The sequence below is a fragment of the Volvox carteri genome, assembly GCF_000143455.1.
Source record: "Volvox carteri f. nagariensis unplaced genomic scaffold VOLCAscaffold_70, whole genome shotgun sequence".
Classification (NCBI taxonomy): domain Eukaryota; kingdom Viridiplantae; phylum Chlorophyta; class Chlorophyceae; order Chlamydomonadales; family Volvocaceae; genus Volvox; species Volvox carteri.
Genome location: NW_003307613.1, coordinates 45,177 through 71,962, shown reverse-complemented (window position 1 = coordinate 71,962; position 26,786 = coordinate 45,177). Strand labels below are relative to the sequence as shown.

The window sequence follows — 26,786 nt, the reverse complement described above, 5'->3', positions numbered from 1 at the left end:
ATCCCACCAGCTCTCAATGTGGTGAACTGGGGCGAGGTATTGGTGTTGTATTGGGTTAGGCTTACCCCCTGTAAACGCATTGATGCGTGTGTCGAGGAACAAACTGCACTGTCTAAGCCCTTAGATGTGCGCTCGCACCCTCTGAGCACTCGAAATTTGCAGGCAGCACTCTAAATGCAGCTGTTGTGCACCAGGGTGGATGACATGTTTAGCTATGGACCTGGTAAACTGTGTCGACATGAGATGTTCTTGGAGTTAATCAGGATATTTTTGTGCTCTTCGATTTTGTTCATGTTCGCGCCGCTCCTCTCCTTAGGCATAGCCCTCCTCCTCCGGTTTGGAAGCCTGGGCCCGGCATTGGTAGGGGCTTTGTACTTATTTCGTACTGCGTAGGGTAGCGAGGGCGTTATTAGTTTGCATGGACATGGGTTTTAGATGCCACGGGACTTAAGGGCTGTATATTGTGGAGTGTCTGTGGAGTGTCTGTGGAGTGTCTGCGGTTCGTCCAAGATTTGTACAACCTGGTGCAACACTGCTATCGACATGCGCCATTAGATTAAGTCATGGGAGCGTCGATGAAAACCCAAATCAGATTTGGTGGCCTCAGGATAACGGCTTCTTGATGGCGGTGCGACGGCTTTCCTGGGGATGCGGTATTTCGATCTTGCAGGTACGCGTTATGGCGTTAACAGGACGTCCTTGGGCAACTAGTAGCATAGTTTTAACGGGTTTCGGCCGGCCGAGCTTAAGGATCTGGCTTTAGGTGTCAGGGTTGTACCCATTTGTACCTGCATGTTATACCGTGCGTATGTTAATCCAAACCTTTTTATAAATGCTATACAACAGTGCAGCGGTGCACGCCGGCGCCGCTTGGACAGCCATGGTTGAGCGGACACGGTACATATAAACGATAATTGACGACGCAGAAGGGATTAAAGCAAAGGGGGGAGCTCTGGAGTACTGCAACGGGGCCATAATGCGGCCAATTGCCAAAGGTAGGCAGAAAGGAGACAAAGTGGTGAAATCCTGCCAAGGTTAAGCAAGGATAAAATTTGGAATAATTTGCAGCAACTCTTAGATGGAACAGTAGCAGCTTAGCGTCTAAGCCATAGACACTTCGTGCCGTATAATAAACATAGCTGTTGGAACTAAGGAATGAGCCGTCCATTTTTACCAAATGTACATATTTTTACAACACATAATTCCTAGGAATAACCCTTTAGGGTCTAGGGAAGGCGTGCCCCCGTAGTTGTGCCGGCTGTCCGATTTGTAAGAAAGCACACCGCATGCATTCCATGCCTGCACGCCAACGACTCATTTCATCCACATGTACAAAAGTGACAGCAGACTTGCTTGTACTTGTTCGCCCACCCTGCTCTAAGCTGGCGTCGATTTCCTTGGCAACCGCGGCGGCAACACCGCTAGCAACAATTAAACCAAATATCCGGAGCGACAAACCATGGCACGAGATTATGGAACATGTATCTGCGTTTGGTCTCTTCGACGACTCCAAGTACTTCGTTGACTGTCCGGTTCATCGGACATGGGACCAAGTCTCTGGCGACTGGAACAAACTGCTTTTGGACGGTTTGACAAAAGAAAGGTTGCATGAATTCATAAAAATGAATTTCAGCTTGCCGGGCAGGTGGGTTCTTGGTATCGTCCTGCTGAATTTTTGGGATATGGGTTGCCCAGCTTCGTAATGAGGAATTTCCCCGGACAGCGACCTGAAGCCTGTCCTCCCGCCTGGATGGCATGAGGCACCCCCGCCTTGGTTGGATGATGTTCCGGAACCCGAGATGCGTAGCCTAGGTGCCGCTGTGCACGGGTTATGGAAGACGTTGTGCCGCCAGGTGGGTCGCCCGGCTTCAGTTTCCGGTATCCTCACCAGTCCCAATATGTCACATGTCTGAGTCGTACGGCATTCCTAAGCAATAGCCCTTGAACCGGCTCGCAGCGGTGCGGCTGCTGACTATGCAACTGAACTCGTATACATGTGTTCCTCGTGTCTGATTGGCGATAGCAAAGCGGGCACGTCCTCATGACATCGTATACTTTTTCCGCATCGTATCAGCCCCCTTCCTTCCACCCAGGTTTCTGCATCAGTGATTGACAACACGGACCAGCACACGCTCCTACCGCTGCCTTATGCTTTCATTATTCCCGGTGACCGCTTTCGCGAATGCTAGTGAGTTTGGGGCGACCGCGGACCAAGCGCCGGCTGATTTTCGTCAAGGGCAAGGCTGAGGCGATAAGGACCATCGGCCTTGTCAAGAGAGGCTGGGGAACTTTGGACCATTTTTTAACAAATAGAGAGCATTCCGGTCCATTAGAGAGGCTAACTTCCCGGTCGCCGGACCTTGAAATGGCCGAGGCTGGTCATATATCCCCTGGTTTGTCAAGCGATTCTGTCTGCTGCCGTGCACTTTGGGAGCAATGGGGTGAAGCGTTAAAAGGGCGAAGTGGGTGAAGGGGTGGGGTGAAGCGTCACGACGTCCATCCTTTAATAGCGTCCAGCCTGCTTACGTCTGTGTGTAGCTTCCTACATGGCCTGTGTTCGCATGTTTCCATATTGAGTCTTGCTTTTCAGATATGCACAGCAACCTCAAAACCGCCCCTTAAAAGCGCCTGCTCTTGTGTACGGCTTTTCTTTTCCTTCTCCAGCAACTGGGATTCGTACTGGATTATTCGAGGCCTCCTAGCGTGCGACCTAGTCCTGGCCGCTGAGCACTTGGTACGCAACCTCCTCCACCTCGTCGATGTCTGGGGCTTCGTACCTAACGGCGCACGCCGTTACTACACTAACCGTAGCCAGCCGCCACTGCTGAGCGCCATGGTGCTGGCTGTATGGAGCAGTAGTAACGACGACAGCCTGCTGCATGACGCCCTGCCGCAGCTCGTCAGGCAGCATCGCTACTGGAACACGGGAAACAAGGCTCTCAGAATTCGTGTCCGTGGGAAGGATGGACACCATGGCGCGACGGGTGGGACAGAAAAGGCAGCGCATGAGAACGCCGTCGAGGTGGTCACGTTAAGCCGCTACCACGCTGAGCTCTACACTCCTCGGCCCGAGAGCTTTAGGTGTGTTAGCGGTTGCCAACCATCCGCATGGCACGTCAAGCATGGCATGACCAGGTATTCCATGCGTTAACTTGCTCTGCCTTATGACGTTGTTTGCTTAGGCAGAGGTGAGCCTGCGGACGTGGGCTGCAACTGGCCCTCCTTAAGCTGGACGCCTTTCTACTTTCCAATTACACCTATTGTCGCATGGTGACTGAATGCTGCGCTTGCAATGCAACTGCAGGGAGGATATGCAACTAGCGGCTAAGGCCAGTGTTAGTGGACGAGAGGCTGCGGCCCTGTTTTGTGACATCGCAAGCGCGGCTGAATCTGGATGGGGTAAGCTGGCAAACGCGCCATATGGCCTTGGCTTGAAAGCCTTCTACGCCATAACTTGCCACTGGCGAGCGCTATCCTAACTTATGTATGCCGAGGTTATGCATGTATCGCTGGTCGACTGCTTTGTTTGCTACGAACCGATTTCTGCCGTTGCGTCGGGCGCTTCCCTTCCCTTCCCTTCCTGCAGACTTCAGCAGCCGGTGGTTAGTGGGCGGAGAAAGCCTGCAACACACGCGGACGACGCGGGTGCGGCTCGGGGTACAAGCCGGATACCAGCCCTGTTCGTAATGTGCTGTTTGTGTATGTTTAGTAAGGGTATGCTCCCTGGCTTTGCTGATGTTACGTGACCATTTGAGTAGGTGCCAGGAAATATGCAAGATAATCCCTAATTAGCATGTGCGCCCCGCCAACCATCGCCCTCGCTACAGATTGTGCCCGCGGACCTGAACGCGTGGCTTTACCGGATGGAGAAGGATATCGCCGCGATCGCTGCCCACCTAGGGGACACACAGCTCCGCGACGAATACACAGCACGAGCGGCAACGCGCTTGCAAGCTATCAACACCTTAATGTGGAGCTCCGCGGACGGCTGCTGGCACGACCTTATCCTACGAAACGCCTCCGACACGCCGAACGCCCCCTGTTCAGAGCAGCTTTCATCCACTAAAATTCAGCCTCTTTCCCAAAATGACACCGGCGCCGACTCCCCTTCATATCCTGTGTACGACGTGGAGCAGCGACTCGGCACCTACGTGTCCAACTGGGTGCCGCTATGGTGTGGATGTGCTGAGGCCGGCAGTGCTCGCGCGGAGGCCGCTGTGTCTGGGCTAAAGGCGTCCAGCCTTGTGCAGCTTGGCGGCCTGCTGACATCAATCTACCGTTCTGGGGAGCAGTGGGACGCACCCAACGCCTGGCCGCCCCTAGTTCATATGGTTATTGAGGCGGCGGCAGCGTCGGGTATCGCCGATGGCAGGGCCCTTGCTGACCAGCTGACTGACAGCTGGTTGCACTCAAACTTAACGGCATGGAAAGCCACCGGGCACATGCACGAGAAGTACGACGGGTACGTGCTTGGTGGAGTGGGGCGCGGTGGGGAATATGAGCCCCAGGTTGGATTTGGCTGGAGCAACGGCGTGCTAATGGCGCTTATGCAGCAGAAGTATCACAATGCCGCGCAACAGCTGTGAAGTCACAGTACGCCAGGCAACTGCAAAATGGTGATCATTGCATGATAAATTTTTTAAAACCGATATGTGTAGCTGTTTCAGGATGCGCTCCCTGGCGGTTGACGAGGTATAGTGACAGCTGCAGGATTGGGTACGTGACCCCTCATGCACCGGCATGCATAACCTGTGAAAGCTTGTGCAGGATGTGACAGCTTGTGCTAACCGGATGCTTATCGGGTAGCATAGTGGATAGTGTTTGCATTACATCGCGTTATGGATTGGGTTTGCATTACCAATGAGCAAGGTGTCCATCGAAATAACGAGGTGCACGGTGTCGGGGTCCCATGGAATCCCGACGACGTGTTCATATTTCACTAGTATCATTTTGGGACTCTCAGATTTGGACACGCCTGAATCTCCTGTGAAACTGTGGGATCATTTACTTCTATTTCAGTTTTGTGATTTCGTGGGATTTCCACAACTTCAGATTTTGTGATCCCATGGGGTTTCCTCTCCTACAACTTCGCTGGTACTCTTACCTGATGGCCTTGGCCTGCCCACCGCTTCGGCTGCATTGCATATGACCTGCGCTCTATGGCGAGCCGTCACCGGCTGAGGACTTCGTGATGTCTATACATACATATGGACAGCTGTACCTTGTTTTCCATGCTCTGTAATATTACTTATTTCCACGTTCACGGTCATTACGAGTGCATATGAGTACTGCCTGCATACTCGGAAGGCTTGCCAAACGTTTTTACAAAACTGTAGACGCCACCTTAGCTACCAAAATACACATACGTCCGGCCTCGCGAGCACTTAGAACCCAAAGAGACCGTACTGACAGAATCCAAACAGACAGTACGGCGTCCGTTCAAGTTGTAACAACTAGCGTCCCCAGGATATCTGAACGACCTCTCGTAGGCGCCAGAACCTTGCTGTGACGGGTCACGCCCACCTACTCAACTACAAAATGGTAAGCACTTTGCTGCGCAGCTTGTCGTTTCGCATCACTGTCGTTCTGTCAACACATAAAAACGCTGGGATGGGCTGCACGCGGGTAGCTCCCCCTGGACGAAAGAACGATCCTACCCCTCGCAACATGCAGGGAAGCAGCCGACCTTTAAGAAAGGGGGACCCTGTCTGGTCCGTCTGCGCTGCTGTTACCGATGTTCCTGCCGGTGAACCTCAGTCCTCCCCACTCTGGTCTGACGAGCACATTGAAAGCCGCCGTCCGTTCCTGTCAAGCTGTGCTCAAGGACACGAAGGCATAGCGAGAAGACCGGTTGTCGCCAACATTGTCCTCTGACACGGCTCTGAGATCGCTCAGGCAATGCTGCACTCCACCTCAACGCCAGACGGTGGCACCCACTGCATCATCATCGACACAGTCTCCGCCGAAAGGTTCTTCAGATCCACAAGCCGGTGGTGCGTCCGAATCTCAAAGTGCTCACGAGCATCCTTGTTGACGTGCGGGGAGCGCAGCACGCAATACACCCGCTTCTTGGTCGGGAGCATGACTGCACGCAAGCGGGGTTTGGAGTGTGAAACATCATGCCTTATAGGCCCGGTGAGATTTTATTCCCGGAAATTGGCCAGCACGTGGGAGACATCCTTGAGGCACGTCATCCCAAGGGTACATGTAAGTACAATTGAGGGTGAGGTTCAAGCGATCACAGACCAGTGCGCATGCTGAACAAGTGCACCAGAATGTTCCCCAGTGACCTTCATCGGGCAGCAAATTGCAAGTCATCCCGGCTGGCAGAGGCGGAATCCTTAAGACGCACAAGACACCAACCAGCAACCACAAGACAAACGTAATGCAGAAAATACTTCAGGCCTCAGAATTTAGTTATACCCTTGATTGTGCCCATGCGTACCTGGTCCCTTGAAGGCAGCGCCAGTGGCGTCCGCAACCGTCTGAATCTGTGCAATGCAGTCCTCCAGCAGCTTTACCTCATAGCTACGCATACGGATGCGAAGGCGGACCTTGTCGCTAGCAGGGGCCAAAGGAGTACCAGCAGTCATGGGCAGGTCGAGCTCGTCCTCATACTGCTCAACATCCACAGCCCCAGTGTCAGAAACGACGGCGTTAGCAATTAAGAATTGCGACGGACGCTCTGCGCGACGGGCGATAGCGCCGCTCTGTAGGCGAGCGACCATTGGCCGCGAGGTGGTGAAGGGCTGAGCCCGGCTGCAGCGGCTAGCAAGTGCCTGCATTCTCAACTAGTTCAAATTAAGAAAGAAGCCAGTTGAATTTGTTCGGCACTTTTCAGATGTGCAACTTTGAAGGTGGTAACTGGGCTTGTGGAGCCGCCTTGATGTACGACCCCGAAGACCAAAATTGTCACAGATAGCCAATCGCTTCCCAAATAACAGCAAATTGAGCAAACATTTGATTACCATATAAATCAAAGCCCGAGCACAAAACGAGTGACTAATTACATCTAACGCTCAAAAACAGCTGCTTTTTTGCAGTCTGCATCGTTTCATTCTGCCTCCTGGTTTCATAAAAACTTAAATGCCAATCTGGCATAGGTTGCTGCCTTTATGATAATAGTTCCGAGCGAACGAGCGTGACTATCCGTATGGGGATAGACATGGCCCCCTCCACTGCGCTACACACGTGCGCCCAAGACAACGCTACAGGGCGGCATTTCAGCCGCACGCTGCAACAGGACGTTGACATCGACAGGCGGATATCTCTGAAGCGTCTTAAGGATCACCGTGAAGTCGCCGTTTCGAAGGATGGAGCCCACGTTCAGGATCATGGCCACGCATATCCGCAGTAGGCAGTCCATCCGTCCGTGCGGATCGCTTAGAATTGTGTCCCAGATGCGCAAGGTATCCGGAAAGGCGAATTCCTGGCTGAGCAAGAGCGTCAACCAACGGAACGCGTAGAATTGCGGGTCAACCTGCACGCGCACAGCATGGCATGACCGCGAGGCGTTGGGGAGGATGCAGAGGCTACAAAAGCATGCCGCTGTATGCCGTTGCACAATCGTATCCACATCACTTCTAGCCACCTACGTGCTCCCCTACGCTCGGCATGCACGGCAGTCCTGCACGGCGAGACAAACGCCGTACCTGCCGTTCCAACTGCTTACCGCACACCCATCCCGCACATTTCGGCCAGTCTCGGGTCGGTAGTCCTCCCTTAACACGGAACCCGCACACGTGCAACCCAGACACCCACCTTGTGCACCACTTCCATATGATGCCACAGCTCTCGATCATAGTATTGCAGCACCAGCATCAAGCGCCTGATGGTGGCCTTGATGCCCGTCGAAGCGTTGTCCAGTTGCTGGCAAAAGTGATCGCGGAAGTCTGAGATGAGCTCCATAAAGCACCAGAACGCGTCCGCCTCAGCGTACTTCGCGGCGTGTAGGTCTTGTGTGTCATTGCGAAATAAGTAGTACAGCGGCGCGATGAGCTCGTTCATGCCCTGAATGTACCGCAGCCCTGGGTTGAGCTTGGCGTACATGAACAGCGCACGCTTCATGTCCTGGAGGAGCCAGAGGGAGGATAAGATAATGCGATGGGGGCGGAATGGGATGGAAGCTTCAACCAGCAACCCACGAAAATGGAGGACAGTGCCGACAGCCTTTTGGACTGGGGGAAGTTGAGATGCGGACGAGCGAGGATGCCCTTACCCGAAGTCCGTCAAATGTCGAAAGGGTGCGGCAGTTCTGAGTGAACCCGAAAGCAATCTTGCCCTGCGAGCCCAGTCGAAGCGCCGTGCCACATCATGCTGCGATTAGCCCTATATAGATGCCATACCCCGCAAGCGCCTGGGTGGCAATCGCCTTCCCTAAACCGATATCCTGTTCACAGGCTGCAAACGTGAATTCTTCGAGTTAACGTTACCTCTTTGTGAACTTCGACAAACATTGGTTGGCTTAGATGCGACGGAGCGTAGCGACAGGAGCCTCGAAGGTTGGTTCTGTGCGACTGTCGTACGACCGATCTGGATCGCAGTGGCGATCCCTTCCATTAGCATCTGCTCTCCAGGTAAAGTTAGTCTGCCTTAACTCAGTGGAGCTTTCAGCCTGACCATGTGCTAATTTTGCCCCACACCTTCCCACACCTTCATTTGCTCAACCGTCAGGCTCCTTAAAACAAGCGCGGCCGCGGCTCCAGGGGTGTGGGCCTGAGCGCGATCGGTGGCTTTAGGGTTCGAGTCGGGTTCTTTAGTGCGTTTTTCCTTCCGTTTTTGCGGTTGCTGTTGTAGGGGCGTTTATTGTGTTTGGAGCTCCCTGTCTTTTCCGGCTGTCTCGGTGCTCTAATGTCCAGTCTTTTGTGACTAGCTGGGCAGCGTCGCGCGTGTTGTCGCTGTTGCTGCGCGATTCATGTACTATTTTGGTCCCCGCTGAACGCGGTGGGCGTTGCCGCGCAGCCAGCGCATGGCTTGGCTGTTTTATCTCTCCTGCAATGTAATGGCCATTGGCAGCGGTCGTTTCTCCGATCCCCTCCCGGGCATGACACTTTGCACTCAGCGCCAGCTACAAGCACTTAAGATCCAGGTCAGGAGAGACAGGAGCACATAGAACTGTATAAGGTTTTTAAATCCCCCAAATCAATTAGGGGAGGCTACCATGAAACCTTCACCCCAGATGGTCAATCCTAATTATTTCTATACCAGGATCAAATCTCAGCTCTCTTGGCCCCCGTGCCTCCCCTCGCACACTAAATCGCAGCACCCAAGCAGGCAGGTTCTTGGGTGCTGCCGTCCATCAAGTCCGGACCGAAATCAAATTCCTCACCTCCCGGTGAGCCTCTGCATCCGGAGTGTCCCCCGTGAAGAAGTGCATGTCGGGATGGGTCCGCAGCACATCTCGTTCTACTTGTACCATAATCTCCGAATCCTGCCCGACAACATGGACCGCGAAAGCAGCAGCAGCAGCAGCGCACACGGGCATACGTGTTTGCTACATTTCATTCCCCCACATTTATTCACGGACAGGACGAATCGGGGCCCTGAAACGGACAGTGAGGAGGGGTGGCGAACATGGGGCCACGCATAGAATGGGAACGGCGCGATTGGTGAAACAGCGCAAAATGAAACCTTGGAAGCCTTTCTGCGCTCGGTGCTAAAAATATCTTGCAGCCTGCTAGCTGTGTGATATTAGGATAGGCGCCAGGCAGGCCGCATCCATCGCAACCCACGTCACCAACACATGCGTCCCTGACCGCGATGCAGCTGTCGACGCTCGCAGCAAGTGGACTTTCAACACGTTGATCGTTTTGTGCTTGCCCACGGCGGGTTGCTGGACACTGCCGAAAATTTCTTACCCCATCCGACCGAAACGCTGCGGCTATGCTAATACTAAGCTAACGACCGTGGCCCCCAGCTGCCTTTACAAGCCTACCAAAAACCAACACTGCAGCATGCCTCGGAGCCCCTCCCCGTTGTCCAGCCTAAACCTAGACGTAAAGAGATCTCCAATGTGAAGAGGTTCCACACCTTGACCTGAAACTCTGCTCCCCGCAGAAAGGGCCTGATCCGTCCATGCCCGTCTTACCTTAAAATACGTGTTCCATTTTGATGTCTGTGAGAGGCACAGCGGGTGGTCCTCTACAGGCTGTGGAAAACAGGCCGGGAGGATAGGGCCTTGAGGAAATGGAACCGCAGCCCGACGGCAAGACGGTAAGGAAAGGAAGAAAGCAAAAGCTAAACAACGGAGCAAGGCGCACGCAAGCTAGGGATCGGACCGGGATGGCGCAAAGGAACGGAAAAAAAGCGAACAGGAAACACGACACAGGGGAGCCATCGCCGTCCAGCACCACTGCCTGGCTGCACGACAGCAGGAAGGCAGGTAGTGGGCGGAATACTTAGCCAAAACCTTTACTGCACTCCACATTGGGGGCGGTAGCCGGGAGGGAGCCCCGCCAGCCGAGCGAATGTTACTGTGCGCGTGCACTGCATGCACATGCTCGGGGCCGAGCGGGACTCCGGGGACTGTCAAAGTGCACACTTCAAAAGGTAACCGCGAACACCATTTCTCCCCCCCCTGCTCTGGCCGCCCTTGGGTAACGCTAGGGTCACCTCACCGCGGGAGTATCAGGCAAGCTGTACGGCGCTGCACCCAAGTTCCGCACATTCACACAAGTTCAACACTTCACGGCTCAGGTTCCAAAAAACACATTCTTCACGCACAGCTCCCCTGATGGTTCCAGATAGTCCTGGGCGACTGGGGCCCCGCGAGGAAGCTTCCCTAGACCTGGCAGCAGCCTCAAGGCCGGTCCACGTCCCCGTCCGAATGGGCAGCTCCCTACCACCACCCCCCATTCAGTTATGGTTGGTCGCGTTTGCGGTAGCGTTTCGGTTTGCTTAGCCCCCAGCACCCACCACGCCACCAGCGCTCCTTGGGCCGTCCAGTGGAGCCAGCGGCCCCGCAGGGGAGCTTGCTGCCCGCGGCGCCGCGTCACCCAAGTCCTCCTCAGCCGGTTCCTCTGTTCGCAAAGCACCGTCACCCCCTGACTGCCGCTTGGGGTCCACTATGAGCTCCTGCAGTCACCATAGCACGTGTAGCCGTTACCGGCGCCGCATATCGCTAGCAGCTCAGTCCGTGCGGGAAGGGAAACGGCCCCCAGCAAAGCAACCTGCCTCAACCGGCGGAGCGCAGGACCGTGTGCGTCCAGGGCGGCAGGGGCCCTGCCCTGCCTCACCAACCCGGCCATCCACCCGCAACACTGCGCCTGTGCGCTATCGTGCATGATACTCCGCCCATTGCAATCCTGCAGACTGACCTCTTTCCATTCGATGTACCCTCCTCCAGCGGAAGCCGTGGCTACGCACCTTGCCTTAACGTGCTTAAGAGATCGCCCTACCTCGCAGAAAACATGGTACGTGGTCCGCTTCTTGGCGAGTTCCTTGCTCCAGTCCTCCGGGGTCAAGGGCAAGTAGCCCAGCAGCAGCTGCCCGGAAAGGAAGGGCCGAAGTCATGAGTGAGGCTTCTGTCTTTGGAAATGATGGGGATGGTGTTTGGCCCATAGTGCAAACCGTAGTGGCGTGCAAATGGGGGAGTCTACCCGCCGGCCCCGGCTGGACGGTATGCAAGCACGCACTAACGTTTGCTATGTCATGTGGCCATCTGGTGTGACTACGCGGGTGTAAGCGCTGGCTTGCAAGGTAAGTCAGATGGAGGGGCCAAGGAAGATGGGTGCATTCAGAAAGGGAGCAGGCGGTGGTGTCCACCCGCCTTCTACGTGTACTTTGCGGGGTCCGCACCTTCCACACGGTAGCCCGAAGATTGCCGCTGTCCGGTATGCCGTTGAATGCCAGTCGTTTGAGATTATCAAGGTTTATACGGGACCCCCTGAGCTCCGTCTTGAAACGGCCAATCCGGGCTTCGATGGTTTGGACTGTTGGCGACGATAAACTGGCAGACGGAGAGAGTACCGTTGAAGGTGGCTCCCGTGTTTCTTGCGCTACGTTACGCTGCCCCTGGATCTCTTGCGCCGTCTGAACTGCAAGCTCCTTGGCGCGGTTCAGCAACCCCTTCGCGTACTCCATGCCGTGGCGGCCTCTAAACACAGGTTTTAGATCATCATCTTTAACCCCCAACGCAGCCCATATAGCAATTATAAAAGTCCTTGAGAAACAGACTAAAAAAGGTGGCCTTGCAGTTGGTGTCGGTAGGGCAACACTTGTACAAATAATGATATGGGGCAATAGGCTAAATGTCAGTCGCTTTTTCCACAGTTACTGAGCATCTATCGTTCAAGTGCGATGGACTTGTGCTGCGCTTGCACCAACGGGTGACAGTTGCATCGCATGCGAAACAGGTGTAAATCCCAGTGATTAACTTGAAAGCTTCAGGACGCACAAAATTTGTCATATGTTTCTTCTATGTCCATGTCCTTTAGACATCATTAGGTTCTGCAGCTGCAACGAAAGACTTCCTTGCCCCGAATGAACCGACGACTGCTAGGTATGCTATATGATTGTTGCTCTTATTATAGTTCTTTTTTGGGTAGCTCATTGTAAAAGTTGCACGGGTGCGTGCGCCCTGGTACAGATCCATTTCAGAGCGTGGAGCTGCCCGAAATTATTGAGGATTACCTTGAACATGGTTCAGCATTGTGTATGTCTTTCAATCGAAGAGGCACACTACTGGCGGGTGAGGCTATCAGCTCGCACTGTATTTTCCCGCGTGTTTCGGTATGGCGCAGCGCGGGCTGACATAGCGCCACGCGACATGCAGCTGGTACAAAGCAAGGACATGTTGTCATCTGGGATTTCGACACACGCGGTGTGGCGGCCGTCCTCCTGGGACACGAGTAAGGCCTCCGGGGGGTTAGCAACCCCGGCCCTAAGCAAAGCACTTTTGAGTCACGCCACGGCGTTGCCATGGCTGCAGAGGAGCCGTCACATCAGTGGCCTGGTCCCGGAACGGCCAAAACATGTTGTCGGGCTCAGAGGACCAGAGCATTATTCTTTGGGACTTGGTAACCTGCTCCAAGGTGCGGCACGACAAAGCCGGCCACACGGTGTTTCCCCCCGGTAATCGCACCTCCGTTCTCTACTTCCATAAACATCCCACCTTCCCATCTGCGGAATAGCCCCGCTTAACGTAAAGCGGTAGCGTTGCTTTTCCGCCATTTATGGCTCACCCGCCAACCCCAGCTTGCCTGCAGCTCAACCTGCTCGCCTGGTGGTAACCCTCCTCGATCCGCGCTTACTCTGCAGATCTGCCAGCTCAGCATGCGATCCCCCATACTGCGGGTGAGTCTGTCCCCACACCCGCCGCACATAGCGGTCGTCAGCCTTACGGAGGGAACCCCCGTGCTGGTGGACTTCACGTCACAGCAGCAGCAGCTGTTGGCCCTGGCGGGTAGGCTGGCCTGGGCTGAAACTGTCTGGGCTAGCCAGTTTTTAAAGAGGGGGACCAGGGACACGGAAACGCGGCTGACCCAAATGGCAGACGATGAGGGGAGGGGCTGGGCTGTGACAAGGGCGACATGCGGGCTGATAGCAGTGTGATGGATAGATTTATGAGGGGGTGGGAGGGGTGAAAGGGGTAGGATGTGGGAAGGGGGAAAGGGCCAGGTAGGTGGGCAGGGTCTGCAGCATTGCCCGAGCAAGTGGCTACTTGAGTCCTATGGCTGCATAGGTGGGTGGACTGGGACGCGCTGAAGGGCGGCTGTATGCTGGCATAACCACTTGGCAGCGACAGAGTCTCCCTTCTGAGGACGAGCGATGAGCGAGTGGTCGCAAGCTGCAAGGCATGGGGGCGCGAAATAAATGAGAGATGCGGCAGGCATCTAACTCACAGTCAGAGCAGCCCTCGGTGTGCGCCTCAATTTGCGACTCGGCCACCTGTTCAACCATCCATCCGATGCACACAAGAAAATGATGTCAGCGAGGATAGCTCCAGAAAACGTTCTTGGACGTGTTCTTTCCTCGCTAGCTCCAGGCTCCAGCTGTTGTGCCGGACGTTGCATGTATTCCGCTGTTCCCTCCTTTCCGCCCTGATACCGCCGCAATCCGGGACCTATCCGGGACCTGCTGTCGGCTGTCCACATCGTGCGGTGGACTGGCCCTGACTCCGACACTCTGACGATCAGGTGATGGTGCGGAGCCGGCCCCTTCACGCGGTGGTGGTGCCGGTGGCGGCGGTACCGGCAATGCCATGCTTGCCATCTTCAACCGGCAGGGTGATATGATTATTGGCAGCCAAATCAGGGGAGCGATTTCGGTGGTGGATGTGGCCAGCCGCAAGATCTTAGATGTTGTAAGGGTGAGACCGGGAAGGGGTCAGCGAGCAGGAGTGGGTGTGTCACATCCCTTTCTTTGACTCGTTTCTGAGCCTTACGATTCTTGTCGAGCTTTCGGATCGTCTGGGTTCGGATCTTTATGGTTCGCGGCTTCGTGAGGGCACACCAATGGGACCAGGGCAGTAGCTATGTGCAGCAGCTCGGATATACCTCCTTGCCCCTAGGATTCATCTAATCATTTGAATTCGGACTTAAGAAATGTGCCGGAAGGAGAGGGCGGGTGAAGATACTGCGCTGTCATAGGAGGAGGAAGCGCAGAACGCCGCAGAACGTGGAGAACATAGCCACATGGAGAAGCAAGGAAGGCGATGAAGCGGGTAACATTCTATTTTTTTTTTTGTGTGTGTTCGCCCGTGTCCCTCCCCACCCCCGGGGTACCCGAAGCTGCCCAACTCAGGCCGAGTGGTGGACCTTGTGTTCAACCGCAAAGGCAACCTGCTATTGGCCACGTGTACTGATCAGCGTGTACGGATGTACGAGATGGCGACCCGCGGATCACTGGCGGACGCCGCCGTACCCACGGAAGCGCAGCTATCTGAGGCACTGGCAAACCGGGTAGGGGGTTGGGGCCGTGGTGAGGGGGGGGCCGAGTAGGATGAACGAGGGCAACGATGACTTGGAATAGGAACACTGGGCTCGTGAGGACGGGGAGAAGGGGGATGGCCCCCAGAATAAGCGCCAGCTCCCGAGGCGAACACAGAATAGCTAAGGAAGTAAATGCGAATCGTCTTTTTCCTTGTATATGAGCGCCGTTGATGACTCTCCAATGATAGCGAATCGGGTGTGTGAACTGGAGGGTTGGGCTGGGGCAGGGAATCCCGCAGGCCATGGACTGACCCCACCGTCAATTTCGAGTCCTTAGAGTCAACGTATGCTCTGTTCCTTCGGGAGGAAGAGTGCGCGCAAACATGGACTACGGGTTACCGTACATGCAAGCTCGCCTCGTAATCTTCCAAACCCAAGTTTTGCGTTTCGATGACTGGCCGTCATGTCGTTTGTCACTACGTTCCCGTCCTTCCTCCTCCTCCTCCTGCGCAGGCCGTAAAGTCGGGATCAGTGCTGCACGGCGAATCGGGGCTACTGCGCCCCGTGCGCGACTTCCAGAACGCCGTGGAGCGCACCCCCTGGCGAAGCGCCACCTTCTCATGCGACAGCGAGCACGTGGCGGGGGCCACTGCTGCCAAGGCTCAGCTGCAGATCTACATCTGGAACCGGCTGCTGGGAAACATGGAACATCTCCTGGAGGGTGCGCTAGAGTTGCCAAAGAGCGACAGTGGTGGGGGTCGGGCTGATTGACTGGGTATAAGAGTTGCGTGGCGTGGAGTGTTTGGGGTCTCGCTGCGGCGTATGGCTGTATGGGCCTGAGACGGGAACTGTCTCCTCCCCCCCTGGGCTCTTTTTCTACACCTACTAGTTTACGTTTTGGCTATAATATTTCTGGCGGCTTAGGTAGGTAGGACTTCCAACTTCTACGCCAATTCTTCATCCCGAGGTTACAGTCGTCATCCCGAGGTTACAGTCGTCACATTCGCCACGGACGCCTTTCGGTCAGTTCTTTCGGTTGCTACTATCTTGCTCTGGCAGCAGCTTAAATCGCGTGTGGTTCGTCTTTCCCCCCTGGGCTCCCATCAGTTGATATTCTTTGTTTCCTGCATATGATGTCTCCCCACCACCGGCTCCCCCAGGTCCCAAGGAGAGCGCGCTGGAACTGGCCTGGCACCCCCTCAGGTCGCTGCTGCTAAGCTGCGCCTCCTCGGGCAGAATCTACATCTGGGCAAAGGTGAGTTCTGTTAACATGGTGGGAGGCCCCGTGGTGCGATTCACAAAGGCGGTGTGGAGGACTAGCATGCTTGAAGCTGGGGTTGAGGGGGAAGGGTTGCCCCGGGGGCCCTCTTGTGCGTGGGGCCTTGCAGGCTTGGCTGCGGCGCAACCCTTCCGTGACCCGGCACGTCGCTCTGTCCTCCCGGCCGGCCTCTGGGTAGCTTCCTGAGGATTGGCTTCCATACGGTTTGGGCGCATGTGCATGGATTCGCGCCTCTTCCACCAGCAAGCACCGCTCGCTGTGAGGAGCAGTCGAAGCACCACCCAGCAGCAGCAGCAGCCGCAGTCACCCTGAGATCCGTTGGCGTGATCAGCTCCCTTGGAAGTGATGAGGAGCCGTCCATCCGTCCGTCCGTCCACATGTTTGGACATCATAACAGCCTTTCTGGGCCCCCCGTCCTTCTCCCTCTCCCTCTCGCCTCCATCCCCGCCTCCATCTCCTCCTCGTTGTCCGGCTACAGCCCCACGCAGAGAACTGGTCCGCATTCGCTCCGGATTTCAAGGAGCTGGACGAGAACACGGAGTACGTGGAGCGGGAGGACGAATTCGACTGGAACACGCCGGTGAGGGTTGGGGAATGAAGAATAACAAGTGGGCATCCAGACAAGCCAACCCTTCGCGGCCACCTTGCATCGGCCATCGGTTTCGTTGCCGCCAGCGCAGCGGCAACGGCACACTCCTCATGCACATTCGTTCGGCTCAACATTAGTTCCTGTCCATCAACGCTGTTTTGCACGTGCGCGGGCAGATGCACATGCACTGGACATGCACCCGTCCCTGCAACGCGACATGTACGGCAGGGTGCTGGCGGTGACCTGGGCCTCCCAGGGGCTGCGGACGGCGGTGGCGGCGGCACAGGCGGCGAGGGCGACCCTGGGTCGGTGGTTCTGGATGTGCTGACTCGGGAGTCGCAACCCGTGTTCAGCAGCGACGACGAGGAGAGCAGCGCCCAGGAGCTCTTGTACCTTCCTGTGGTGAGCAGCTGTAGGCGCGGGGCGATGGTGAAGAGGAATGTGCACGTTTTAAACTACCTACTGACGCCCCTAATCGAAGAGCCCACGTGGGTGGAATGAGGGTGTAATGAAGGGATTTTTTGGGGGGCCATCAAAGCGGTCCGAGGAGGGGGGTTTAGTTTACGTGAAGTGCAGCGGGGTACGGAGGCCTATGCTGTATGGATGTCATCTCCGGGGGGTTGTCTGGTTCACGGCGTAAAGCTGGGAAGAGGGCGGCTGAAGTTGGGGCCTCGACCGCAGTTACGCCTTTGGGGGAGAGGGCAGCTAGCAAGCTGCAACCGTCAGTCGAGACCTAAGGGCCCATGATCCTGGTTTGTTTAAGTGCCTGGCAATTGTTGGATATAGACACCGGGCCTCCAACGAAGGTTTGGCAGCATACCTGAGTTCTTTGTGATATGTCAGTGTATAGGTTTCCACATCCTTTATGTGTGTGGGAGATATTCCGCTGCTGTATCCTCGTGCTTTTCCTTGGCCTTAGATTATCGAGCGCGAGCTGCCGCCCGGGGGCCGGCCAGACGAGGGCGATGGCGAGGTGGAGGGCGATGGGGGCGGTGGTGACACGGGGGAGCAGCCGAGCGGCACGATGGGGCCGACAGCTGCTGGGCCGGAAGGGCCGCAGGCGCAGCAGGCTTTGCTGATGCAGATGCAGCAGCAGATGGGTCGTCTCGCGCAGTTCCCGAGGCGGAACGGCAGCTCGGGGGCGGGCAGGAGTGGAAATGGCAGCAGCGGGGGCGGCGGCGGCGGAGGGCGGGGCGGGCCCGGCGGGCCCCGGGGATCCCGGAGGGACCCTGCTGGTGACGGCGGCGGCGGCGCTGGCCTGGGCTTTGGTGCTGGCGGAGGCGGAGGCGGCGCTGTGAAGCAGGAGCAGGAGGACTGGGGTGTGCCAATGCCAGTGCAAATGTATCAGCAGCCTTCCTTGCAACCGCAACAACAGCAGCAGCAGTACCAGCAGCAGATCTATCAGCAACAACTATTGCAGCAGCAGCAGGACAACCATCCAGAGCTGCAGGATTACCAGGTACAACAGCAACAGTTCCAACAGCAGCAGCAGCAGCAGCTCCAACAGCAGCAGCAGCTCCAACAGCAGCAGCAGTTCCAACAGCAGCAGCAGTTCCAACAGCAGCAGCAGTTCCAACAGCAGCAGCAGCTCCAACAGCAGCAGCAGTTCCAACAGCAGCAGCAGCTCCAACAGCAGCAGCAGCTCCAACAGCAGCAGCAGCTCCAACAGCAGCAGCTCCAACACCAACAGGTTCAACAGCAGCAGCTTCAACAGCAGCAGCTTCAACACCAACAGCTTCAACACCAACAGCTTCAACAACAGCAGCTTCAACAGTACTACCAGGAGCAGCAGCAGCCGGCGTCTGAAGTACCCTGGACGGCTGGCGGCTGCAGAGAGGAGGGAAGAGGAGGGGATGCCGCAGGTGGGTAGCCACACCCGCGATCTGCACTGAGCGGGAATCCAAGGAAATTGCCATCGTCGGACTGTGCATACATGTGCGTGTGTGGATCGTATGCGGAATTGCTGTCCTCAGTTGCGGCGCCTGGGTATGATTCCTTTGTAGTGTAAGCACAGGATATTGAACTAGATGGTGTGTATCCATCGCAATTCGACTAGGACTGGGCTGCCGAGGCGTGGGAGCTTGGATGCGGACAGCGTTGGGCTGTTGCTGCAGTGCATGATAGGTGGACAGCGTAGCCGCTTTGGGTTGCTGCGATGACGGACAGCCGATTGGGGTTTGGGGACGGTGCAAGGCCTTCCCATTGGAGAGGTGATAGGATATGTATGACTACAGCAAGCGTGGCACCATGTGTGTGACGTGGGGCGAAGAGCCGTAAGAAATTAAAAAGCCTATTGATCAGTTTCGCCAGCTAAGTGTTTTGTCAGTGTCCACGGTTTTTCATTATTGTGGTTTTGCACGGGACCGCGCCTGATGCTGTCTGTAGCTGTGGATTGCACGAACACTTCCGCTGAAGTGTTTGGCATGGCCGTCCTCACGACGCCCGCAGAAGACTTCGAGGGCGGATGCGGCTTGCCTGGTGGGCGCAAGCGCAAAGTGCAGTTTGACGAGGACGCACCGGAACGATGAGCAAGACCGATCATGGACCCAAGGCTCATTGAGTTACAAATTGTTCGTGGTTGGTGAAGAAATGGCCCCTGTCTGTTGTTCATTCTGTTGTTCATCCCGTCATTACGTCCAGTACGTCATGGCTCTTAGCGTGCCAGACCCACGCTCCACCGGCTCCACCCCAGCCTATGTGTGTGTATGTATGTGAGCATTAGAAGTGTAGACCGTACACCTGCCTACGTCTGCCGTGGCGGAGGCCCTGTAACGCTGAGCACGTGCTCCAACCGCACTGTTATTGCATATCGGTGTCACCGTCAGGCGCGGACTTGCGCTGCGCTTTTTTGGGCTTGGTCGGCTTGACGTCTACCATGGCCTCCAGCTGCTCTTGGCCATCGGCAGCAGCAGCCCGCTCCAAGGCAGCTCTTCTTTTGGCAAGCTTGCGTTCGCGCTTTGGGTTCCTTGCCTTTAACAAGGCTACCTGTTTTTTATGCTTCTGCAGCACAAACAAACATCTATGAGACTTGCGTAGCGCCAAACAGCTTACAAAGCAATCATGCCTCACCTCTGTCGCTGAGCTCAGCTTCTTCTTCGTGCGAATCTTCTCGCGGCGCACTTTGAGCGCCTTTGACTTGGGCCGATTTATCGTTCCCGGCGGCATTATACAAGTCAGTGAAGTTCTGCCTACTAGACAAACAATCTTGCCGAGTTGTTATAATCGCAAGGTTTTAAGGTTTCCGCCCAAAAGACCCTGTTTGTCCCTGCGACGGTTGGCCTTGCCGTGGGAGCTCCGAATCTCGCTTCGGAGCTAAGTTCCGCTCCCCATTGCCGCATAGACGAACAGTGCTCCCGAGCTGTAATACAGATACCAATAAAAGCATATAATAAAATATATAAGCCATCCAGCAGTTACACCTCACTCTAACCCTCCGAAACGCAATGCTACTCCTCTCTCTTGTCCCCTCTCTTACTATCCCTACGCGCCCCGCGCGCTAACGTCCTTGCCACAGAGCCCAGAATACGCGTCCTCATCTTTTTCACTCCGCCCTCGCCAAGTGCATTATGACAACGACCGCTCGTTTGCATTCTTTCCTTCAAGCGCCTACAGAGGCCGGCTCTCCGGTGGTATCTCCTCTCCAGCAGGAATGAATTTGAGCGCTGCCGCGTTGATGCAGTACCGCTTCCCCGTCGGCGCAGGCCCTGCGCTTGTGCAAGAGAGCAGGGAAAGGAGAAGGCCACGCCAATAAATGTCGATAGTACGATCATGTCGAAAGCGCATAGCAACTCTTATCATTCGCTTGGTGCGATAATAACGACTGGCAGCGTCATGGCTTCTTTATCACGGCCGTACCCTCGGCCCACGTGTATCTTGCCCCGCCAAGTGTCCTGCGCTCCTGCCCGGCCCGGCTACGTGCCCAGCAGGACACGAATGCCAACCATCATGCCACCCGACCACTGTACCTCAGCTCTATTCGTTAGAAACGCCACAACCACACCGCCGGTTGTGGCGTTTCTAAGCACGCCGAAACGCGCGCCGAAACCAAGCTCAACCCAGGCCCAGTCCATCCATTCACCTTCTTTCCCTGAGCGCTACCACCGAACCTAATTGTTACACCCACCATCATCAAATACGTGGCCTAGGTGCGCTCCGCTGCGTGCATCCAGCACCTCGATCCGCGGCATGTAGGGAATGGAGTAGTCCGGCACCTCGATGATGTGATCCGGGTCAAGGGGGGCGAAGAAGGACGGCCAGCCCTGAGCCACAGGCAGCCAAACACACATACATTCCAATTATTTCCAACAGCGCCAAAACTTTTCGGCGTTTCCCCCAGTGACGGGGTAACGGCTGCGCGCACTCAGTTCTTTAGGTTGCACCACACGCAAACACACGGTGTCACATGGCGCCTCCTACGACAATGTGGCCGCGCCGCAGATAAGAGGTTACCGTAACAAGTCCCCAGCGAACCCTCAGCATCGGCCCACAAAGCCCCTGGGGCCGAGCACTCCAACCTACTAGGGCAAAAACGATAGAGCTGCTACTGACCCTGCTGCATTCTCGGTTGCAAGCAAGCCCCTTGCCCGTTCATCCCTTGTCAGGGCCTTCTACATTTCCTGCCTCAAGGTCCTAGCAGCCTCAGGCCTTGCCTAGATAACGAAGTGCCGTTCTGGCGCCATCTCCCAAATCCCGGCTTACATGCGGCTTTCGCAACCCTTTCCCCAAATTAAATTTCCCGTTTCCCCGTTGCCTCCCACCCCACCGTGCCGGAATTGAACTTTGTGTCGCTCGAGAACAGCGGTAAGCCGCCAAGGGCGCTAACGTACACCCCTCGCTGCTTGTTGTCGTGGGAATAACCGTTGACCGTGCTGCCCGTGAAGGCGCGTTCGGTGCCGTGCTCCAGTGTAACGTGCTTTTGGAAGGGAGTAAGGCCTTCGGCAGCGGCACGGCGCTCCTCGTCGCTTAATGGCGTAACGTCGTAGCCGGAGCGGGAGACCTTGCGGGGTGTGTCGGCTGCCAGTGAAAGCACGGTGGCAGAACGAAAACGTACGGCGGCGTAGTCAAAAGGCATCCATCGAAAACATTTGATAAATGAATGTGCCATGGGTGCGGCACTGTAAGGGTTCCTGGAAGCCACTGACTGAGGGGCAAGACACGTTGAGACCATTACTCTGCTTACCATTGCGCGGAGCCCAGCCCTTACTGCTTTTGCTAGACTGCGCGGCCATGGATCCACTGCCATTACCAAAAATAAATCCGAGCAGGCTGGAGGTATGCAAGCGCAGCTGCCTGTGCCTGCTGGTTTGCGTGGCAGGGGTGACGCGTGCACGCGCTGCACCAGATGCTCGCGAGGACAAGCGCAGGGCGCAAGTGGTCCTGCAGTGCATATAAGGACCTTACTTCTTTGTGGAGTCAACAGCGCTTAGCGCGGGCTGTATGTAATAAGACAATTTGTTTAGTTGACATTTCCTTGTTGTTGCCCGCAGCGTACCTGCTGGAGATCATGTCTGGCGCTGAACAATACTCACTGTAGGCACTTGAACTTGCGCCCACGGGTCGGACCGCGTCCACACCGCGCGGCAAGAAGCGAGTCCTGTACGGCAACGAACAACTTAAAAGATTGCAAACGTGCGTGTTCAACCTTTAATGGTTGGGAATGCCCTTGCTTGCCAATTTGACGTTAATGCACTTTCGCACTTTCCTCGGGATTTGCTTTTAAAACTTAAGAGAGATGCCAAAGTGGCGTTGCAGGCCGGATGAAGGCCAACGCAAGTGCGCGCAGCCAAATGAAGAATCAGATGTGGCGGCCTTAGAGCAGAGTCTGAACACCCACGCGAATAATCGTCGACGTCGGGACGTTGGCAACTTACGCCATTGTGCTTCTTGCGGCTGCAGCCTGAAAGCAAGTGGATGGGAGCAGCATGTGAATGGTAAGACTTGTTACACGACGCAAGAAACGGGACGTTGATTATTCGCCGGGCCTTGGTGACTTGCCAACTCTACTGCAGCTTGCCTTTCTCCGTGCTTCTGTGCCTATCTCACCGCATACAGGCATTCGACACCGTCGCAACGAGGCCAGCATAACGCTGATGGGCGAGCCTGGCCATCTGGTTCGCTCCATCTTTGAACGTGACCCGGCAGACGTTTCGGACAACTACATAACCAAAGACCCCGTTGCCCACAGAGTGCAGCAGCTGCGGCAGCTGACGGTTTCAGCCAACCACACCGAAAATGGCGGGGTCCAGCGTCAGCACCCGGAGCCAGCGGCGCTCCGAGCGTACCCAAATCAACACCATGATCAACGAAGCGACGGACGCCGCAGAGGCGTTGGCGCTCGACCCACACATCCGCCAGCGCCGGCAGATGGCCCTGACACTGTAAGCCGAATGCAACAAGAGCCGGAGCGGCGGCGTGCCGCCTCGCCGCCAGGTGGGATAGCCCCACCACGCCGCCGCCGGCCGCACTCAGAGGCGTTTGCGGAGCTCCAAGCGCGTCGTGATCAGCGCTTGCTTCGAAACCCCTTGCCTCTGCCGCCGCCCGCCTCATCATCGTCCAACCCCGAGTCAACCTCCGGCACCGACGACGATTCGGGCTCCGATGACACGAACTCCCGGTCTAGTGCGGCAACATCAAGCTCCGATGGCGGTGCCGACCGCAGCGGCCAACTCAGCTCACTGAGGGGGGACAGCAAGGACGTCCCTGGGCGGCGTTGCTGCTACACGCAGCCAACGCAGCCGTCCCGCTACCCGCCTCATCATCCTGCGTGGCGCCAGCGACAACCGGAGCCAGCCGCCGCTGCCGCTGCCGCTGCTGCGGCTCCCTGGACTCCCGACGCCGCACAGCTGGCTGCACTTGAGGCCGCTGCACGCCGCGAGGCGGTGCACCACACGGGTCTGGGGCCCCTCTACGAGGCGTCGTTGATGCTGTTGGGCGGCGGCGCCCTGCGACGTGGCGTGGGGGAGCTTCAGGAGCGGCTGGGGCGATACCGGCGGCGATTGGAGGTATGGCAGCAGGGGCTGCAGCGAAGGGAGCTACACGGGCGGCCTCCGGCGGCGAAGGGCGAACAGGAGAGGGACGAAGGGAAGGAGGAGAGCAACAGCGGCAACTGCAGCGACGGCAGCAGCGGTGGGAGTGCTGGGATACCGACCGAATCGGAGGAGGAGGAGGAGGAGGTGGTGTTAGGGGCTCGTGAAGGGGGGGCGAGGATGTCGCGGCGGCAACGGCCCCTGCGACGTCCGTACCTCCGTCTGGGCCCGGCGGAGCTGCTACTGCTGTCCATCCATCCGGCTGTAGCAACTGCCCCGGCGAAGAATATGGAGGCCGATACCGGGGCCCCGCCGGCGGCAACGGCGGTGGCGGCTGGCCCAGCGCTCTCCGACGGCTTCCCACGGACTATCCCGGGGCGACAAGGTCATCGGCAATCTCGTCTTCCGCCGCCGCCGCCGCCGCCGCCAGCGTCGCGGCCGCAGCAGCAGAAACAAGACCACGTGATGCGAGAGTCGTTGCGGTGGGATGGAAGGGGTGGTGGCGGTAAGGGCGGGTTATTGCGGCGGCCGCAACCGCCACCGCAGCAACCGTTGCCGCCGCTGCAGCACCTGCTCCTGGAAGTGCCGTTCAAACCGTACGGACGCGAAGCCGCAGCGTACGCGACGGCCATGTGCGTCTTGCTAGCGGCGCTGCGGCGGGCGGGTCGCGAGGGCGGCGGGGGGAGCTGCTTGGAGTCATTTGGGGTTCGGTTCTCCCGCGGGGAGTTCCTGCAGGTGCGTGCACCTGAACTGAACTGGGTTGGGCTGGGCTGGGCTGACGCAAACTTGCAGACCTGAAGTCTGTTGCCTGAAGCTTGTGTTGATGCGACCTTTGTTCGAGATGAACTATGAGGGAATATTGGAACGTGATATTTTAACTAGCGCCTCAATCATCATTGTGCTCGGCTCATCACGCATAACGTCATGTTGGGCTCTGTTGGGTCATCTCGTGATGAGTTCGGTATAAAAGGTCCGTCGTGTATTGCCGTACAGCTATTTTTGCATTCCTGCTGTCCCTGCCTTATCCTGTGTGCCCCTCTTACCACTTTCTGTCCATCATGCCCCGCCCACTGCTGTAACGGGCCTCATGGGGTGTGTGTATGTATGTCTGTGTTTGGGGGGGGATATACACCACACAGGTTTTGGCTCAGGGCGGTGCTGCCCGCATGGGCCCCCTGGAGTCTTTGTGGCAGCTGGCGCCCGCACTCGTGCAGCTGGTACAGGTGTGTGATTTGGGGGAGGGGGAGAGGGAAGGGAAGGGAAGGGGGTGTGCAGCAGGACCTGGGCGTGCTCTGTATAAACCCTAAACCTATCAACCTTCTACCTGCTGCTACTTTTCACTCCATATCCTGGTGGTGGTGGTGCTGCTGGTAGTGACGGGGTTGCGGCAGCAGACTGGCAGCCGAGTGGCAGCGAAAAGCTGAAACCCGTTGCCCTTGGTGGTATCATTGGCTGTTGTTGGCAGGTGTGTCCCGGCTGGCCTGGGGAGCTGCGGCTGTGCTGCCCTCCGGGACTGCTGGATGCGGGCCAGGTGGAGGGCCTGCAGCGGGCGGCAGTGGACCCCCTGCTCCGGAACCAGAGGCGGCTGGCGGTGCTGATGGGGACGCACAGCCGGCTAGGTAAGGCGACTGCAGTAGGTGCTGCTTACGGTGGTCGTTGCGGTGGTCGTGCTGACCTGCAGGAGGGGGAGGAGGAGGACGAGTAGTAGTAGTAGTAGTTGTTGTAGTAGTTGTAGTAGTTGTAGTAGTAGGAGTAGGAGTAGGAGTAGTAGGAGTAGTAGGAGTAGTAGTAGGAGTAGTAGGAGTAGTAGGAGTAGGAGGAGTAGGAGGAGTAGGAGGAGTAGGAGTAGTAGCAGTAGTAGCAGTAGTAGCAGTAGTAGCAGTAGTAGCAGTTGCAGCAGTAGTAGCAGTTGCAGCAGTAGTAGCAGTAGTACCAGTAGTAGCAGTTGCAGCAGTTGCAGCAGTTGCAGCAGTTGCTGCAGTTGCAGTTGCAGTTGCAGTTCCGGGCTGGGGGGTGGTTGTTTGGTCCGGGATGGGGAGGTTGGGAGAGAACCAGAGGACTTGGTCGCATGTAGCGACATGTGGATGACTTGGCCAGACCGATGACATGTTGACCTTGGTGGTAGTGATAGATAGCGGTAGGTTTATTCGGCGGGAAAGGGGAGTGGGAGGGCAGAGGGATGCCGTTGCTGGAATCACCAGCAACGGCGGTTCACCCCTCTTGGCAACAACTAAACAAACGTATACACACACACATACACACACACATGCATGCGGGTTTTCTCTGCACAGCTTTGGCATCGTTGTGAGGAGTAGTCCCAGGCACTCTACCGCGCACACCGCCATCCAACCTCCCACCCAGCTCACAGAGCCCACCGCCCTCTTTCTACTCCTCCTCCTCCTCCTCCTCCTCCTCCTACTACTACTACCACTGCACCGCCCGCCCGGGCCCCCGCAGGCGCCTGCAGTCCCCTGCGGACCCTGCCCTCCGAGGTTCTGGAGCTGGTTCTGGATAAGGCCCTGCCTAGGCGGCCGTGTAGGCTTGTGCTGGGTGTCAACCGGTGGCTACCCGGTCAGAGGGACACCGGACTGAGGAGGCGGAGACGTGGCGACATGGGGTTGCCCCCTGTTGGCGGGGGGGGAGGTGGGGCTGCAGCCGCGCCCGCCGACATCTGGGCAGCTCCGGCGGCGGCGGCGGCGGTTGCTGCACAACAACAGCAACCGCAGCAGCTGCCGCTTGATGTTCGGGTGGCGGCAAGGCACGCGGCTCGGCGCTGAGGACCTCTCGTGGAGTGCAGTTGGGGGTGGGGGGTTTAAGGGCTGCAGTGCCTGGAAGGGGGATTGCAGAGAATGTAGCGGAGGGCCGGGGAATCAGCCGGCAACAGCAACAGAGACAGGAGGTGGAGGAGGAGGAAAGAGGAAGAGGGGTAATGTCGCAGAGCCAGGCGCGGGGATAGACAGGTGGCCGTGGGGGCTGGAGGTGTTTGCGTTTCGCAGTATTTGGCGTTTTCGCCACGTGGCCAT

At 56.8% G+C, this 26,786-nt stretch overlaps 6 protein-coding genes across 6 annotated transcripts; 3 read left to right on the top strand and 3 right to left on the bottom strand.

Moving 5' to 3' along the window:
- Window positions 1-1,763: 1,763 nt before the first annotated feature.
- Window positions 1,764-5,076, top strand: VOLCADRAFT_77459 (uncharacterized protein). The gene is made up of 7 exons (XM_002957183.1): window positions 1,764-1,853; window positions 2,094-2,188; window positions 2,665-2,950; window positions 3,011-3,081; window positions 3,305-3,399; window positions 3,587-3,645; window positions 3,828-5,076. The coding sequence occupies exons 1-7, from the start codon at window positions 1,800-1,802 to the stop codon at window positions 4,584-4,586; spliced, it is 1,419 nt and encodes a 472-aa protein (XP_002957229.1). The 5' UTR covers window positions 1,764-1,799; the 3' UTR covers window positions 4,587-5,076.
- A 232-nt stretch (window positions 5,077-5,308) lies between these two features.
- On the bottom strand, window positions 5,309-6,833 carry prpS10 (plastid/chloroplast ribosomal protein S10). The gene is made up of 2 exons (XM_002957134.1): window positions 6,446-6,833; window positions 5,309-6,085 (listed from the first exon to the last, which is right to left on the bottom strand). Exons 1-2 carry the CDS (start codon window positions 6,783-6,785, stop codon window positions 5,892-5,894), a joined length of 534 nt encoding a protein of 177 aa, XP_002957180.1. The 5' UTR covers window positions 6,786-6,833; the 3' UTR covers window positions 5,309-5,891.
- A 122-nt stretch (window positions 6,834-6,955) lies between these two features.
- VOLCADRAFT_83978 (uncharacterized protein) lies at window positions 6,956-12,081 on the bottom strand (the record flags this gene model as incomplete). The annotated part of the gene is made up of 6 exons (XM_002957133.1): window positions 6,956-7,480; window positions 7,741-8,070; window positions 9,329-9,430; window positions 10,088-10,147; window positions 11,316-11,483; window positions 11,797-12,081. The coding sequence occupies 6 exons, from the start codon at window positions 12,079-12,081 to the stop codon at window positions 7,184-7,186; spliced, it is 1,242 nt and encodes a 413-aa protein (XP_002957179.1). The 3' UTR covers window positions 6,956-7,183.
- Window positions 12,082-12,654: 573 nt separating this feature from the next.
- Window positions 12,655-19,266, top strand: VOLCADRAFT_98253 (uncharacterized protein; the record flags this gene model as incomplete). Its single annotated transcript, XM_002957182.1, has 12 exons — window positions 12,655-12,688; window positions 12,741-12,864; window positions 12,929-13,031; window positions 13,258-13,402; window positions 14,136-14,308; window positions 14,730-14,900; window positions 15,384-15,591; window positions 16,031-16,125; window positions 16,628-16,729; window positions 16,967-17,140; window positions 17,658-18,057; window positions 19,187-19,266. 12 exons carry the CDS (start codon window positions 12,655-12,657, stop codon window positions 19,264-19,266), a joined length of 1,809 nt encoding a protein of 602 aa, XP_002957228.1.
- A 17-nt stretch (window positions 19,267-19,283) lies between these two features.
- On the bottom strand, window positions 19,284-22,265 carry VOLCADRAFT_121603 (uncharacterized protein). Its single transcript, XM_002957132.1, has 6 exons — window positions 22,230-22,265; window positions 21,918-22,114; window positions 21,501-21,751; window positions 20,862-20,997; window positions 19,808-20,442; window positions 19,284-19,738 (listed from the first exon to the last, which is right to left on the bottom strand). Exons 1-5 carry the CDS (start codon window positions 22,241-22,243, stop codon window positions 20,345-20,347), a joined length of 696 nt encoding a protein of 231 aa, XP_002957178.1. The 5' UTR covers window positions 22,244-22,265; the 3' UTR covers window positions 19,284-19,738; window positions 19,808-20,344.
- A 204-nt stretch (window positions 22,266-22,469) lies between these two features.
- VOLCADRAFT_119613 (uncharacterized protein) lies at window positions 22,470-26,540 on the top strand (the record flags this gene model as incomplete). The annotated part of the gene is made up of 5 exons (XM_002957181.1): window positions 22,470-22,668; window positions 22,790-24,498; window positions 24,903-24,986; window positions 25,229-25,382; window positions 26,221-26,540. The coding sequence occupies 5 exons, from the start codon at window positions 22,470-22,472 to the stop codon at window positions 26,538-26,540; spliced, it is 2,466 nt and encodes an 821-aa protein (XP_002957227.1).
- Between the last annotated feature and the right edge of the window lie 246 nt (window positions 26,541-26,786).